General features: G+C 38.2%; 1 protein-coding gene across 3 annotated transcripts in view; it reads left to right on the top strand.

Moving 5' to 3' along the window:
* ETFA (electron transfer flavoprotein subunit alpha) overlaps positions 1 to 14,166 on the top strand; it is an 82,724-nt gene that overhangs the window by 32,465 nt on the left and 36,093 nt on the right. For all 3 annotated transcript variants that reach the window (XM_042941312.1, XM_042941310.1, XM_042941311.1), the window contains exon 9: positions 899 to 981. In XM_042941312.1, coding sequence (XP_042797246.1) covers positions 899 to 981 — 83 coding nt within the window. The remainder of the gene's footprint in view (positions 1 to 898; positions 982 to 14,166) is intronic.

Below are 14,166 nucleotides of genomic sequence, written 5' to 3'. Positions count from 1 at the left end.
GAAGGCTAGTTAACTTCTCATTTTTTTTTTAGATAGCAGATATTGGTTAAAACTTATCTTGTGTTATACGTAACTTGTCTTTTTCTGATCATAGGAAATAATGATATAGTACCTTTCTTCAAAAGTTGTGAAGTTGTCAGGGCGCCTGGGTGGCTCGGTAGTTTGGGCGTCAGACTTCAGCTCAGGTCGTGATCTTGCGGTTCACGAGTTCGAGCACCGCATCGGGCTCTGTGCTGACAGTTCAGAGCCTGGAGCCTGCTTCAGATTCTGTGCCTCTCCCTCTGTCTCTGCCCCTCTCCCGCTCGTGCTCTGTCTCTGTCTCTCTCTCTCGAAAATGGATAAACATTAAAAAAAAAATTTTAAAGAAAAGGAAAAGTTGTGAAGTTATTGAGGCATTTGGGTGACTCAGTTGGTTATGTGTCTGACAGCACGGAGCCTGCTTGGGATTCTCCCTCCTCCCCTCCCCAACTCGTGTGTGCACATGCTCACTCTCTCTCAAAAAATAAATAAATAAACTTTAAAAATCTTAAAAAAAAATTTGAACTTATTGCATAAAGGACCATTATATAATGGCATGCCAAACAGATTATAATGTATGTTTTATGAATGCCTGAATGTCTTTTTGATAAAGCAAGCAGAGGACTTCAGCCAAATTTAAAATCTTAAATCCTTGGGTATAAGTAGAAGGCATTTCTTGAAGTTTTGTGTGTAAAATGCACTAGTACTTCATTTTAGAATTTTTGACCAGTGACAGGAGGATTTTTTTTTTAAACAAGGCCTTTATAAAATAAATTTCTGATTGTACTTGTCGGTGTCTTTCTAATACACTTATTAGTGAATATCCCGACCAGTGGAATAAGAGCTTAAAAAAATGACAAATATGTTTTTCCCCATTTAGTTGGTGCTTCTCGTGCTGCTGTTGATGCTGGCTTTGTTCCCAATGATATGCAAGTTGGACAGACGGGAAAAATAGTAGCACCAGTAAGTATTGCAATAAAATATGCCATCCAAAATTCTATGGAGATAAAAAGTGTGTGTATGTGTATGTGTTTATATTTATACACTTTATATATATGTATAATTTACTGAATAACTATCTCAGTGATTTATGTTCTATTCAGTGTATCTAGGCAGTTAGCCATTACCATGGTGAACGTGTCCTCCTCACAAGGTCTGTGGATTTCTTGGTCTCAGTAATGTGCTTTGCAGTTCTTAAATCCAGCATTGTCTTTCAGATATTTTCTTAAGTTTTTATTCAAATTCCAGTGTCTTTCATGGGGTACCTGAGTAGCTCAGTCAGTTAAGTGTCCAACTCTTGGTTTCACCTTAGGTCATGATCTCATGGTTTGTGAGTTCGAGCCCCACCTCTGTCATTATTGTATACATTGACCCACATTTGGCCAGTGAGAGCCTCTTTGAGATGGTGGCTCCTGTGTCTTTTCTGACCTGTTCCCATCATTCTTTGAGCCCTTTCTTACTTTCTAACAGAACAATATATTCCAGGCTCATTTTGTACTTTTCCTATCCCAGCCTGGAATTTGTCTTTTCTCCAATGAGTCTTGGTGCCCTTTAACGAAGAATAGTATTTTGTAGGCAACATCTGGATGCTAGTTGCATTCATTGCTATTGGGATGTTGTTATTCCCAAGACCTCTCAGTGAAAAAATCTAGGGAATGCATATAACTGTGTGTATGTGTAGGCAAACACACATGCATAATTACATACAGTACACATTTACATCTGTATTTCTGAATCAGTCTCTATATATTGAAAAGTGTAAGGGCAACTGGGTGGCTCAGTCAGTTAAGCATTGATTTTGACTCTTGGTTTTGGCTCAGGTCATGATCTCATGGTTTGTGAGTTCAAGCCCCACATTGGGCTGTGTGCTGACAGTGTGGAGGCTGCTTGCGATTCTCTCTCTCCCTCTCTCTCTGCCCCTCCCCTGCTCACTTGGGAGCTCTGTCTCAAAATGAATTAAAAAAAAGAAAACTGTAGTTCACTTTGATACTGCCAATTCCAGTCTAATACCACAGAGTCAATTCCAGTTCTCTCCCTTTATCTTTTGTAATGCCCTTACCCCACTGTAAAAAACCTGGACCCTCCCAATATCCTACCCTGCACAGATGCCCTCCTTGCCCTGCTCAGGCTCTGACACTCTGCACTGAACAGTCCTTCTATATAGATACTCTTCCCACTTTGCTTGGACTCTGACACCCCTTTCTGGATCATTTCTTCCCAAAGTGCAGTTTTACATTCCTACCAACAATGTATTTGGGTTCCAGTTGCTCTTCATTTTTACCTACCAACATTTGGTGTTTTAGCTGTTCAAGTGCATGTGCAGTGGTACCTTATTGTGGTTTTAATTTGCATTTGCCTGATATCTAATCATGATGAACATTGTTGTGTTTTGGGGATTCACATGTCTTCCTTAAGAAGTGTCCATTTAACTCTTTGGCCCTTTTTTATTGAATTGCTTGTCTTTTGTTACTGAGATGTTGATATTATATATATTTATATATATAGTTATATTATGTAATTGTATAACCTTCTTGTCAGATATATTTTGCAAATATTTTCTCCCAAAGTGTGGCTTGCCTGTTTATTTTCTTAATGGTATCAGGTTGAGGAACTTCCCTACTATTCCCAATTTGTTGAGAGTTGTTACCATGAATGGTGGTTGAATTTTGTCAAACGTTTTTCTACACTTACTGAAATGATCATGTTTTTTCCTACTTTATTTTGTTAATATGATGAGTTACATTTTTGATTTTTGAAAGTTAAATCACTTTGAATTATAGTGATAAACCCTATTTGATCATGATAGGTTATCTTTTAAAAAAAATTTTTTTTTAATGTTTATTTTGTGTGTGAGAGAGAGAGAGAGAGAGAGAGAGAGCGCGCGAGCATGTGCGCGAGCCGGGGAGGGGCAGAGAGAGAGGGAGACACAGAATCCAAAGCAGGCTCCAGGCTCCGAGCTGTCAGCACAGAGCCCAATGTGGGTCTCGAACCCACAAACAGTGAGATCATGACCTGAGCTGAAGTCAGACGCTCAACTGACTGAGCCACCCAGGTGCCCTGTGATAGGTTATCTTTTTAATATATTGCTGGTTTTGATTGACCAGTATTTTGTTGAGGATTTTGAGGTCTGTCTTGATCAAAATAATCTGCAACTTTCTTTTTTAAAAATACTTGTCTAAAACAAATGAAAATACTTGTCTAATTTTGGTATCATCATGATGCTGCCTTCATAAAATGAGTTGAAAGATGTTCCCTCCTGCTCTATTTTCTGAATGAGTTTGTGTAAGATTGTATTTGCTTTGTTTTGTCTTAAATGTGATAGAATTCAGTAGTGATGTCATTTTGGCCCGGAGTTTTCTTTGGTGGAGTATTTGAGAGTTGACTCAATTTCTTTAATGGTTTTAGGGCTATTGAGATTTTCGATTTTATTTTGAGTCTGTTTGACTAAGTGATATGTTTCAAGGAATTGGCCCTATTCTTCTAAGTGGTCAAACGTATTAGATAAAGGTGTTTATGATACTGCTCTAATTGCTTTTTATTGTCTATAAGATCTTCTGAAGTGATAGGTCCTCTTTAATTTCTGCAATTGTAATTTGTGTCTTCTCTTTTTTGTTCACCTCTTCATCAGTCTAGTGAAAAGTTTCTAAAAAATTTTTAAGGGTTGTGTAGGTGACTCAGTTGGTTAAGTATCCAACCCTTGATTTCAGCTCAGGTCATGATCTCTCAGTTTGTGAGATCAAGCTCCACGTAGTGCTCTCTGCTGACAGTGTGGAGCCTGCTTAGGATTGTTTCTCTCCCTTTCTCTCTGCCCCTCCCCTGCTAACCCATGAACATGCTCTCCCTCTCAAAATAAATAAATAAACGTTAAAAAAAATGTTTTTTTAAATCTCATTGATCCAACTATTTTAGAATAATAGCTTTACTGAGGTATAATTCATATACCATACAATTCATCTGATTAAATGTTTAATTCAGTGGCTTTTAGTACAGTCACAGTTATACGACCATCACCTCAGTTAGTTCTGGAACATTTTCATCGCCCCCAAAAGAAACTGCATAGGTGTTTTGTTTTTGTTTTTGTTTTTTTCTCCAACTCCCCCAGGCCAAGGCAACTAACATTCTACTTTCTGTCTATGTAGATTTATTTGCCTATTCTGGATATTTCATGTTAATAGAATTATATAATATGTGGTCTTTTATGTTTTTTATTTTCATTTAGCATAATGTTTTTAAGGTTTATCTATGTCATAGTATTACTTTTTATTGTTAATAGTATTCCATTATGTGGATATGCCACCTTTTATTTATCCATTCATAATTTGATGGACATTTGGGTTGTTTTTACATTTTGACTATTATGAATAGTGCAGATATGAACATTCATGTATAAGTTTTTGTGTGGACCTGTATTTTAATTTTTCTTGAATGTGTATCTAGGGCTGGAATTGCTGGATCATATGTTAACTCTATGTTTAACCTTTGGAGGATCTGCCAAATTATTTTCCGTAGCAGCTATACCAATTTTTATGAACCAATTTTTGGCTTTGTTAATTGTTTTCGTTGTCTTTTTTTTTTATTTTTAGTCGATTTTTTTCTCTCTTAATTTTCTCCCTTGTGATGACTTTGGGTTTACCTTGCTCCTAAAGTAGAACTTTACTTCATCAACTTTGTATTGTTTATTTTTAAAATTTTGTAAAAAGTTTGTTTGTTTACTTACATACATATGTATGTATGTAATCTCTATACCCAGCATAGGGCTTGCATGCTTTTTTGACTAGGTCAGCCAAGTGCCCCTCTATTGTTTATTTTTAAATTTTTTTAAATTTGATGTTTATTTTTTTTTTTTTGTCTTCATTCATTCAGCTATTTATTTATTTATTTATTTATTTATTTATTTAATATATGAAATTTACTGTCAAATTGGTTTCCATACAACACCCAGTGCTCATCCCAAAAGGTGCCCTCCTCAATACCCATCACCCACCCTACCCTCCCTCCCACCCCCCATCAACCCTCAGTTTGTTCTCAGTTTTTAACGGTCTCTTATGCTTTGGCTCTCTCCCACTCTAACCTCTTTTTTTTTTTTTTTTCCTTCCCCTCCCCCATGGGTTTCTGTTACGTTTCTCAGGATCCACATAAGAGTGAAACCATATGGTATCTGTCTTTCTCTGTATGGCTTATTTCACTTAGCATCACACTCTCCAGTTCCATCCACGTTGCTACAAAAGGCCATATTTCATTCTTTCTCATTGCCACGTAGTATTCCATTGTGTATATAAACCACAATTTCTTTATCCATTCATCAGTTGATGGACATTTAGGCTCTTTCCATAATTTGGCTATTGTTGAGAGTGCTGCTGTAAACACTGGGGTACAAGTGCCCCTATGCATCAGTACTCCTGTATCCCTTGGATAAATTCCTAGCAGTGCTATTGCTGGGTCATAGGGTAGGTCTATTTTTAATTTTCTGAGGAACCTCCACACTGCTTTCCAGAGCGGCTGCACCAATTTGCATTCCCACCAACAGTGCAAGAGGGTTCCCGTTTCTCCACATCCTCTCCAGCATCTATAGTCTCCTGATTTGTTCATTTTGGCCACTCTGACTGGCATGAGGTGATATCTGAGTGTGGTTTTGATTTGTATTTCCCTGATAAGGAGCGACGTTGAACATCTTTTCATGTGCCTGTTGGCCATCCGGATGTCTTCTTTAGAGAAGTGTCTATTCATGTTTTCTGCCCATTTCTTCACTGGGTTATTTGTTTTTCGGGTGTGGAGTTTGGTGAGCTCTTTATAGATTTTGGATACTAGCCCTTTGTCCCATATGTCATTTGCAAATATCTTTTCCCATTCCGTTGGTTGCCTTTTAGTTTTGTTGGTTGTTTCCTTTGCTGTGCAGAAGCTTTTTATCTTCATAAGGTCCCAGTAATTCACTTTTGCTTTTAATTCCCTTGCCTTTGGGGATGTGTCGAGTAAGAGATTGCTACGGCTGAGGTCAGAGAGGTCTTTTCCTGCTTTCTCCTCTAAGGTTTTGATGGTTTCCTGTCTCACATTCAGGTCCTTTATCCATTTTGAGTTTATTTTTGTGAATGGTGTGAGAATGTGGTCTAGTTTCAACCTTCTGCATGTTGCTGTCCAGTTCTCCCAGCACCATTTGTTAAAGAGACTGTCTTTTTTCCATTGGATGTTCTTTCCTGCTTTGTCAAAGATGAGTTGGCCATACGTTTGTGGGTCTAGTTCTGGGGTTTCTATTCTATTCCATTGGTCTATGTGTCTGTTTTTATGCCAATACCATGCTGTCTTGATGATTACAGCTTTGTAATAGAGGCTAAAGTCTGGGATTGTGATGCCTCCTGCTTTGGTCTTCTTCTTCAAAATTACTTTGGCTATTCGGGGCCTTTTGTGGTTCCATATGAATTTTAGGATTGCTTGTTCTAGTTTCGAGAAGAATGCTGGTGCAATTTTGATTGGGATTGCATTGAATGTGTAGATAGCTTTGGGTAGTATTGACATTTTGACAATATTTATTCTTCCAATCCATGAGCAGGGAATGTCCTTCCATTTCTTTATATCTTCTTCAATTACCTGCATAAGCTTTCTATAGTTTTCAGCATACAGATCTTTTACATCTTTGGTTAGATTTATCCCTAGGTATTTTATGCTTCTTGGTGCAATTGTGAATGGGATCAGTTTCTTTATTTGTCTTTCTGTTACTTCATTGTTAGTGTATAAGAATGCAACTGATTTCTGCACATTGATTTTGTATCCTGCAACTTTGCTGAATTCATGTATCAGTTCTAGCAGACTTTTGGTGGAGTCTATCGGATTTTCCATGTATAATATCATGTCATCTGCAAAAAGCGAAAGCTTGACTTCATCTTTGCCAATTTTGATGCCTTTGATTTCCTTTTGTTGTCTGATTGCTGATGCTAGAACTTCCAGCACTATATTAAACAACAGCGGTGACAGTGGGCATCCCTGTCGTGTTCCTGATCTCAGGGAAAAAGCTCTCAGTTTTTCCCCCGTTGAGGATGATGTTAGCTGTGGGCTTTTCATAAATGGCCTTTATGATCTTTAAGTATGTTCCTTCTATCCCGACTTTCTCAAGGGTTTTTATTAAGAAAGGGTGCTGGATTTTGTCAAAGGCCTTTTCTGCATCGATTGACAGGATCATATGGTTCTTCTCTTTTTTTTTGTTAATGTGATGTATCACGTTGATCGATTTGCGAATGTTGAACCAGCCCTGCATCCCAGGAATGAATCCCACTTGATCATGGTGAATAATTCCTTTTATATGCTGTTGAATTCGATTTGCTAGTATCTATTAAGAATTTTTGCATCCATATTCATCAGGGATATTGGTCTGTAGTTCTCTTTTTTTACTGGGTCTCTGTCTGGTTTAGGAATCAAAGTAATACTGGCTTCCTAGAATGAGTCTGGAAGTTTTCCTTCCCTTTCTATTTCTTGGAATAGCTTGAGAAGGATAGGTATTATCTCTGCTTTAAATGTCTGGTAGAACTCCCCTGGGAAGCCATCTGGTCCTGGACTCTTCTTTGTTGGGAGATTTTTGATAACCGATTCAATTTCTTCGCTGGTTATGGGTCTGTTCAAGCTTTCTATTTCCTCCTGATTGAGTTTTGGAAGAGTGTGGGTGTTTAGAAATTTGTCCATTTCTTCCAGGTTGTCCAATTTGCTGGCATATAATTTTTCATAGTAATCCCTGATAATTGTTTGTATCTCTGAGGGATTGGTTGTAATCATTCCATTTTCATTCATGATTTTATCTATTTGGGTCATCTCCCTTTTCTTTTTGAGAAGCCTGGCTAGAGGTTTGTCAATTTTGTTTATTTTTTCAAAAAACCAACTCTTGGTTTCGTTGATCTGCTCTACAGTTTTTTTAGATTCTATATTGTTTATTTCTGCTCTGATCTTTATTATTTTTCTTCTTCTGCTGGGTTTAGGCTGCCTTTGCTGTTCTGCTTCTATTTCCTTTAGGTGTGCTGTTAGATTTTGTATTTGGGATTTTTCTTGTTTCTTGAGATAGGCCTGGATTGCAATGTATTTTCCTCTCAGGACTGCCTTCGCTGCATCCCAAAGCGTTTGGATTGTTGTATTTTCATTTTCGTTTGTTTCCATATATTTTTTAATTTCTTCTCTAATTGCCTGGTTGACCCACTCATTCGTTAGTAGGGTGTTCTTTAACCTCCATGCTTTTGGAGGTTTTCCAGACTTTTTCCTGTGGTTGATTTCAAGCTTCATAGCATTGTGGTCTGAAAGTATGCATGGTATAATTTCAATTCTTGTAAACTTATGAAGGGCTGTTTTGTGACCCAGTATATGATCTATCTTGGAGAATGTTCCATGTGCACTCGAGAAGAAAGTATATTCTGTTGCTTTGGGATGCAGAGTTCTAAATATATCTGTCAAGTCCATCTGCTCCAGTGTATCATTCAGGGCCCTTGTTTCTTTATTGACTGTGTGTCTAGATGATCTATCCATTTCTGTAAGTGGGGTGTTAAAGTCCCCTGCAATGACCACATTCTTATCAATAAGGTTGCTTATGTTTATGAGTAATTGTTTTATATATTTGGGGGCTCCGGTATTTGGCGCATGGACATTTATAATTGTTAGCTCTTCCTGATGGATAGACCCTGTAATTATTATATAATGCCCTTCTTCATCTCTTGTTACAGCCTTTAATTTAAAGTCTAGTTTGTCTGATATAAGTATGGCTACTCCAGCTTTCTTTTGGCTTCCAGGAGCATGATAAATAGTTCTCCATCCCCTCACTCTCAATCTAAAGGTGTCCTCAGATCTAAAATGAGTCTCTTGTAGACAGCAAATAGATGGGTCTTGTTTTTTTATCCATTCTGATACCCTATGTCTTTTGGTTGGCGCATTTAATCCATTTACATTCAGTGTTATTATAGAAAGATACGGGTTTAGAGTCATTGTGATGTCTGTATGTTTTATGCTTGTAGTGATGTCTCTGGTACTTTTTCTCACAGGGTCCCCCTTAGGATCTCTTGTAGGGCTGGTTTCGTGGTGACAAATTCCTTCAGTTTTTGTTTGTTTGGGAAGACCTTTATCTCTCCTTCTATTCTAAATGACAGACTTGCTGGATAAAGGATTCTCGGCTGCATATTTTTTCTGTTTAGCACACTGTAGATATCGTGCCAAGCCTTTCTGGCCTGCCAAGTTTCAAAGGAGAGATCAGTCACGAGTCTTATAGGTCTCCCTTTATATGTGAGGGCACGTTTATCCCTTGCTGCTTTCAGAATTTTCTCTTTATCCTTGTATTTTGCCAGTTTCACTATGATATGTCGTGCAGAAGATCGATTCAAGTTATGTCTGAAGGGAGTTCTCTGTGCCTCTTGGATTTCAATGCCTTTTTCCTTCCCCAGTTCAGGGAAGTTCTCAGCTATAATTTCTTCAAGTACCCCTTCAGCACCTCTCCCTCTCTCTTCCTCCTCTGGGATACCAATTATGCGTATATTATTTCTTTTTAGTGTGTCACTTAGTTCTCTAATTTTTCCCTCATACTCCTGGATTTTTTTTATCTCTCTTTCTCTCAGCTTCCTCTTTTTCCATAACTTTATCTTCTAGTTCACCTATTCTCTCCTCTGCCTCTTCAATCCGAGCCGTCGTTGTTTCCATTTTGTTTTGCATTTCGTTTAAAGCGCTTTTCAGCTCTTCGTGACTGTTCCTTAGTCCCTTGATCTCTGTGGCAAGAGATTCTCTGCTGTCGTCTATACTGTTTTCAAGCCCAGCGATTCATTTTATGACTATTACTCTAAATTCACTTTCTGTTATATTATTTAAATCCTTTTTGATCAGTTCATTAGCTGTTGTTATTTCCTGGAGATTCTTCTGAGGGGAATTCTTCCGTTTGGTCATTTTGGATAGTTCCTGGAGTGGTGAGGACCTGCAGGGCACTTCCCCTGTGCTGTGGTGTATAACTGGCGTTGGTGGGCGGGGCTGCAGTCCGACCCGATGTCTGCCCCCAGCCCACTGCTGGGGCCACAGTCAGACTGGTGTGTGCCTTCTCTTCCCCTCTCCTAGGGGCGGGATTCCCTGTGGGGTGGCGTGGCCCGTCTGGGCTACTTGCACACTGCCAGGCTTGTGGTGCTGGGGATCTGGCGTATTAGCTGGGGTGGGTAGGCAAGGTGCACGGGGGGTGGAGGGGCAGGCTTAGCTCGCTTCTCCTTAGGTGATCCACTTCAGGAGGGGCCCTGTGGCAGCGGGAGGGAGTCAGATCTGCTCCCGGAGGTTTGGCTCCGCAGAAGCACAGAGTTGGGTGTTTGCGCAGAACGAGCGAGTTCCCTGGCAGGAACTGGTTCTCTTTGGGATTTTGGCTGGGGGATGGGCAGGGGAGATGGCGCTGGTGAGCGCCTTTGTTCCCCACCAAACTGAGCTCTGCGGTCCGGGGGCTCAGCAGCTCTCCCTCCCTTTGTCCTCCAGCCTTCCCACTTTCTGAGCAGAGCTGTTAACTTAAGACCTCCCAGACGCTATGTCGCGCTTGCTGTTGGAACACAGTTCGTCAGGCCCCTCCGCTTTTGCCTGCCAGACTCGGGGTCTCTGCTTGGCCGGCGGGCCACACCTCCGCCCCGGCTCCCTCCCGCCAGTCCGTGGAGCGCGCACCGCCTCGCCACCCTTCCTACCCTCTTCCGTGGGCCTCTCCTCTGCGCTTGGCTCCGGAGACTCCGTTCTGTTAATCCTCTGGCGGTTTTCTGGGTTCTTTAGGCAGGTGTAGGTGGAATCTAAGTGATCGGCAGGACGCGCGGTGAGCCCAGCGTCCTCCTACGCCGCCATCTTCCCTCCCTCAATGTTTATTTATTTTTGAAGGAGAGAGAGGCAGAGCATAAGTGGGGGAAGTGCAGAGAAAGAGGGAGACACAGAATCCGAAATAGGCTGCAGGCTCTGAGCTGTCAGCACAGAGCCCGATGTGGGGCTCGAACCCATAAACTGTGAGATCATGGCCTGAGCTGAAGTCGGGTGCTTAACTGACTGAGCCACCCAGGCACCCCATGTATTGTTTATTTTTAAATATAAATATTAAATATATAAATTTCCCTCTTAAGCACTACTTAAGCTGCATCCCACAAATTTTGATATATTGTATTTTTATCTTTTATGTAAAAAATATTTTCTAATTTATAAAATTAGAAATATTTAATTTCTAAATATTTGTGGGTTTTTTCCCTAGAAAGCTTTCAATTATTGATTTCTAATTTAATTTTGGAGAATATCTCCTTAATATTTCAGTCTTAAACTTTATTGAGATTTATTTTAATGGCCTAACAAATGCCCTCTCTTGGTGAACACATGCACTTGAAAAGAGTGTATATTTTGCCATTAGACACTGCAGGAATAAATGTTAGTGAACTTTGAGGATATGATAGCAAAACTATCTGAAATGACAGAGAGAAAAACACACATACACACACAGGAAAAAAAAACAGAGCATTGTTGAGCTGTGGGACAACTTTAACAGGCCTGCTATATGTATGATTGGAACAGCAAAACTCTTTGAGGAAATAATGACCATAAAAGTTTTAAATTTGATGAAGTCTGTAAACCCACAGATCTCAGAAGCTCAGCAAACCCCAAGAACAGTAAACATGACAGAAACTGCAAGGCACATCATAATCAAATCGATTAAAGATTGATAAAAAAGTTCTTAAAAGCAGTAAAGAGACAAATGTGATTTAAATGCTCTAATCAAAAAGCAGAGACTGTCAGAATGTATAAAAAGCAAGACCTCATCTATGGCAATCCTAGTAATTGATAGAATAACTAGACCAAGAAATTCAGTAAGGGCATGAAGAGTATTTAGACCAGGGGTCAGCAAACTTTATCTGTAAAGAGTAATAAAGCAAATACTTTTTGTTTTATGGGTCATAGAATGTCTCTTGTAACTATTTAACTCTACTGTTGTATAGCAAACTTAGCCATAGACAGATCAGTAAATGAATGAATGTGGCTGTATTTCAGTAAAACTTTATGTACGGAAACAGACAGCAGTCCACATGTTCAACATTTACAGAACAGTGAGCCACATATCTTTCAGTACTTCTATGCTGGGACTCCAGTTACACATATTTTAAATATCTTTATATTCTTCCACAGGTTATGGAAGTTCTGTTCATTCTTTTTCATCATTTTTCCCTCTGTTCTTCAGATTGGGTAATTTCTGTTGGTCTACCATCAGGTCACTGACTCCTCTATAATTTTTAATTTGCTGTTAAAACCATCTAGAGAATTTCTTATTTTGGATTTTATATTTTCAGTTCTAGATTTACATTTGGTTCTTTCTATAATTTTAATTTCTCAGCTGAGATTTCTTATCTGTGTAATCATTGCAGATATCTTTTCCTTTACATCCTTGATCATACTTAAAATAGCTGCTTTAAAATCTTTGTGTGCTAGTTCTAAAATTTATGTTATTTCAAGGTTGCCCTTTGATTGTATTTTCGCATTTTCCTGTTTCATTATATGTGTGGTACAGTGGTTCTCAAAATTTTTGTCTTAGGATTCCTTTTAAAAATTGAGAGCTCTCAAAGAGCTTTTGTTTATTTGGGTCATACCTGTTGATACTTATGGTATTAGAAATTCAAACAGAAAATTTTTAAAAATTTGTTTGAAAATAATAAAATCATTTTTCATAATATAAATAACATTTGGGTTAAAAAACCAAATCTTCCAAAACAAAAATAAATTTAATGGGAATAGTTGCATTGCTTTACATTTTTGGCTTCATATTTGGTTTAATAGAAAATTACTAGATTCTCATTTCTGCTTCCAGTATGTTTTTTTATATTAGTCTGATTGAAGTATATGAAGAAAATCCACCATCACACAGATATATAAAGTTGGAAAAGAAGGGAATATTTTAATAGCCTTTTCAGAAAATTGTGGATATTCTTCTTTTATACTACACCAAAATTTGACAAGTAGTAATTTCTTAAAGGTTATTTGCAATGTGGAATACAAAACCATATTGATGAACTTTTCATATTTTTATATTAAAATCCATTGGTCTGTATTGCACTTTGAATAGATGTTTTACCATCTTGTAACATCATGCATGGTTCATTTAGAAAATACAGGCATATCTTGTTTTATTGTGTTTTGCTTTATTGTGCTTCACATATATTATGTTTTTTTTTAAATAAATTAATGGTTTTTGGCAACCCTGCATTGAGGAAGTCTATTAACACTATTTTTTCAACAGCATTTGCTCACTTTGTGTCTCTGTGTCACACTTTGATTATTCTTGCGATATTTACAAGTTTTTCATTATTTTTGTATTTGTTATGCCAATCTGTGATCAGAGATCTTTGATGTTATTATTGTAATTGTTTTGGGGTACCATCACCTCACCCATATAAGGCAGTGAATTTAATCGATGAACGTTTGTCACACAGAATACTAAAAAGATGTGTACTCAAAGGCCATGATTTAAAAAACTAATAATTTGCTTCATCATGAACAATCTTAAGTGAAACCAGCTTTTTTATTTTTAAAGTTTTTTAAACTGAGTATGTGGCCATGAAGAATGCAGTGACAACTAGTTCAGTTTGGTGCAGCTATCTTGATTAATGTTAAGGCAGCAGCATTTTGACCCACTATTGTTTTTTGCATCATCAGTACAAAAGTCAATACAGTTTTTCCAGGATAAATAATGAGATTCAAAAAAGTTATTTAACATTGATTATTTAATTTAGCACTATTTTTGTTGCCAACCATTCACATAAAGGAATTCTTTGATGATTAGTTGTTATTGATTCTGGACAAACAGAACTAAACACAAAACTCAAACTCCAAACTCTGTCTTCTCTTTTAGTTACCAGCCAGGTTACTTAAAAGCTATCTCACACATGTCGAATGCAGGCATCGCCAGAGTTTTGAGCATGGTATATATGCAGTCTGTGATTCTCTGTCTGGATTTTTTTCCTTCCTTCTCAGCTAATGTGGCAGCCACAAATTCTGTTTCTGTGTTTCCTTAACTGGTAAGACTGCAGGTTTCCATCCAAAGTGACTGCTTTCTGACTAGCTTTTATCCCCTGTGGGAAATCTGGAAATGCCCCAAGGGAGAAAATAGATGTATAAGGTAGGCCCATCTTATTATGCCTCCCTCCCCTACAGAAT

Source organism: Panthera leo, chromosome B3 (genome assembly GCF_018350215.1).
Source record: "Panthera leo isolate Ple1 chromosome B3, P.leo_Ple1_pat1.1, whole genome shotgun sequence".
Classification (NCBI taxonomy): Eukaryota; Metazoa; Chordata; class Mammalia; order Carnivora; family Felidae; genus Panthera; species Panthera leo.
The sequence above is the reverse complement of the archived record's forward strand: the minus strand, read 5'-3'. Positions and strand labels throughout refer to the sequence as shown.